At 46.0% G+C, this 1,142-nt stretch overlaps 1 protein-coding gene across 1 annotated transcript; it reads left to right on the forward strand.

Annotated features, from left to right (window-relative positions):
- Positions 1–3: 3 nt before the first annotated feature.
- SARC_16838 (hypothetical protein) lies at positions 4–709 on the forward strand (the record flags this gene model as incomplete). Its single annotated transcript, XM_014289059.1, has 1 exon — positions 4–709. The coding sequence occupies exon 1, from the start codon at positions 41–43 to the stop codon at positions 707–709; it is 669 nt and encodes a 222-aa protein (XP_014144534.1). The 5' UTR covers positions 4–40.
- Positions 710–1,142: the final 433 nt, after the last annotated feature.

A 1,142-nucleotide genomic window follows, 5' to 3' on the forward strand; every position in this document is an offset into this window, starting at 1 on the left:
GGGAGATCAGTGGCAGAAGGCCTTGAATCTGTTTTACGAGATGGACATCAAGGGTATCAAACGCGATACGATTACCTACAGTGCCGTTATATCCGCATGCGGGAAGGGAGTTAAGTGGCAGTATGCCTTGGATCTGTTTGATGAGATGGAGATCAAAGGTATCACACGCAATACGATTACTTACAATGCCGCTATAACGGCTTGTGGGAGGGGAAATCAGTGTAAGAAGGCCTTAGAAATTTTTATGGAGATGAGCGAAAAGAATATACCAAAAGCTCATGGAAGTTATATTGCAATTATCCAGGCGCTAGGTTCAGATTGTACGAACAACGACGTGATCGATGCGCTGTATGAGGACATGCTTACAAGCCTCCCTGACTTTGGTCAGCGTTGGCTTCGCTTGAACAGGCATGGTATGCTAGATTTGCACGATCACTCGCAATACATGGCACAAGCCGCGACCAGACGGCTACTACGAATTCTCCAGAAACAAGAGGGCTATGATTCGCCGGAGAAAAGTTCGGAACTCAAGTGCATCATCGTGGGCCAGGGCAACGACAGCGCTGATGGACTTCAGTTACTGAAAGCCGTGCAGGCACAACTGGAGAGTCTGAGTCCCCCAATTGCATCCTACACCCAGTCGGAGAATAGTGGTCAGCTGGCACTTAATAAGCGTGATTTAGGTGATTGGCTGAAGCACAAAGCGTGAGGGGTTGCGAGTTACTACCTTTCATGATTTTATTCTGACGTCAATACTACATCAAGATAACCCGCTGGTGCAGTCCGTGTATGACCACTTCCAACCCTTTTTGGAATATTTGATGGTAAATTTACTGTAGTAGCAGGCCTTCTTGAGATCCACTATTGCATCCAGCTATCGATGCATGACTCTGATCATCAGAGTCATGCATTTTAGTTACGACTGGTTTGTCGACCCTGATTGTGGAATGCTTGCTTTCATACAGGTACAGCTCAATAGCTATGATTCGAACACCAGACGCATGCACATCAGTAATTCAATACGCATAGGTATACACTTAGCGGTAAGAGCATTTTCGCGTGCCCAAGAAACAGCCCACCATCTTCACAATAGGATATGGCCTACATAAAGGATACATCACCCGATCACTTATGTCTATATA

Source organism: Sphaeroforma arctica (assembly GCF_001186125.1).
Source record: "Sphaeroforma arctica JP610 unplaced genomic scaffold supercont1.9022, whole genome shotgun sequence".
Lineage (NCBI taxonomy): Eukaryota > Ichthyosporea > Ichthyophonida > Sphaeroforma > Sphaeroforma arctica.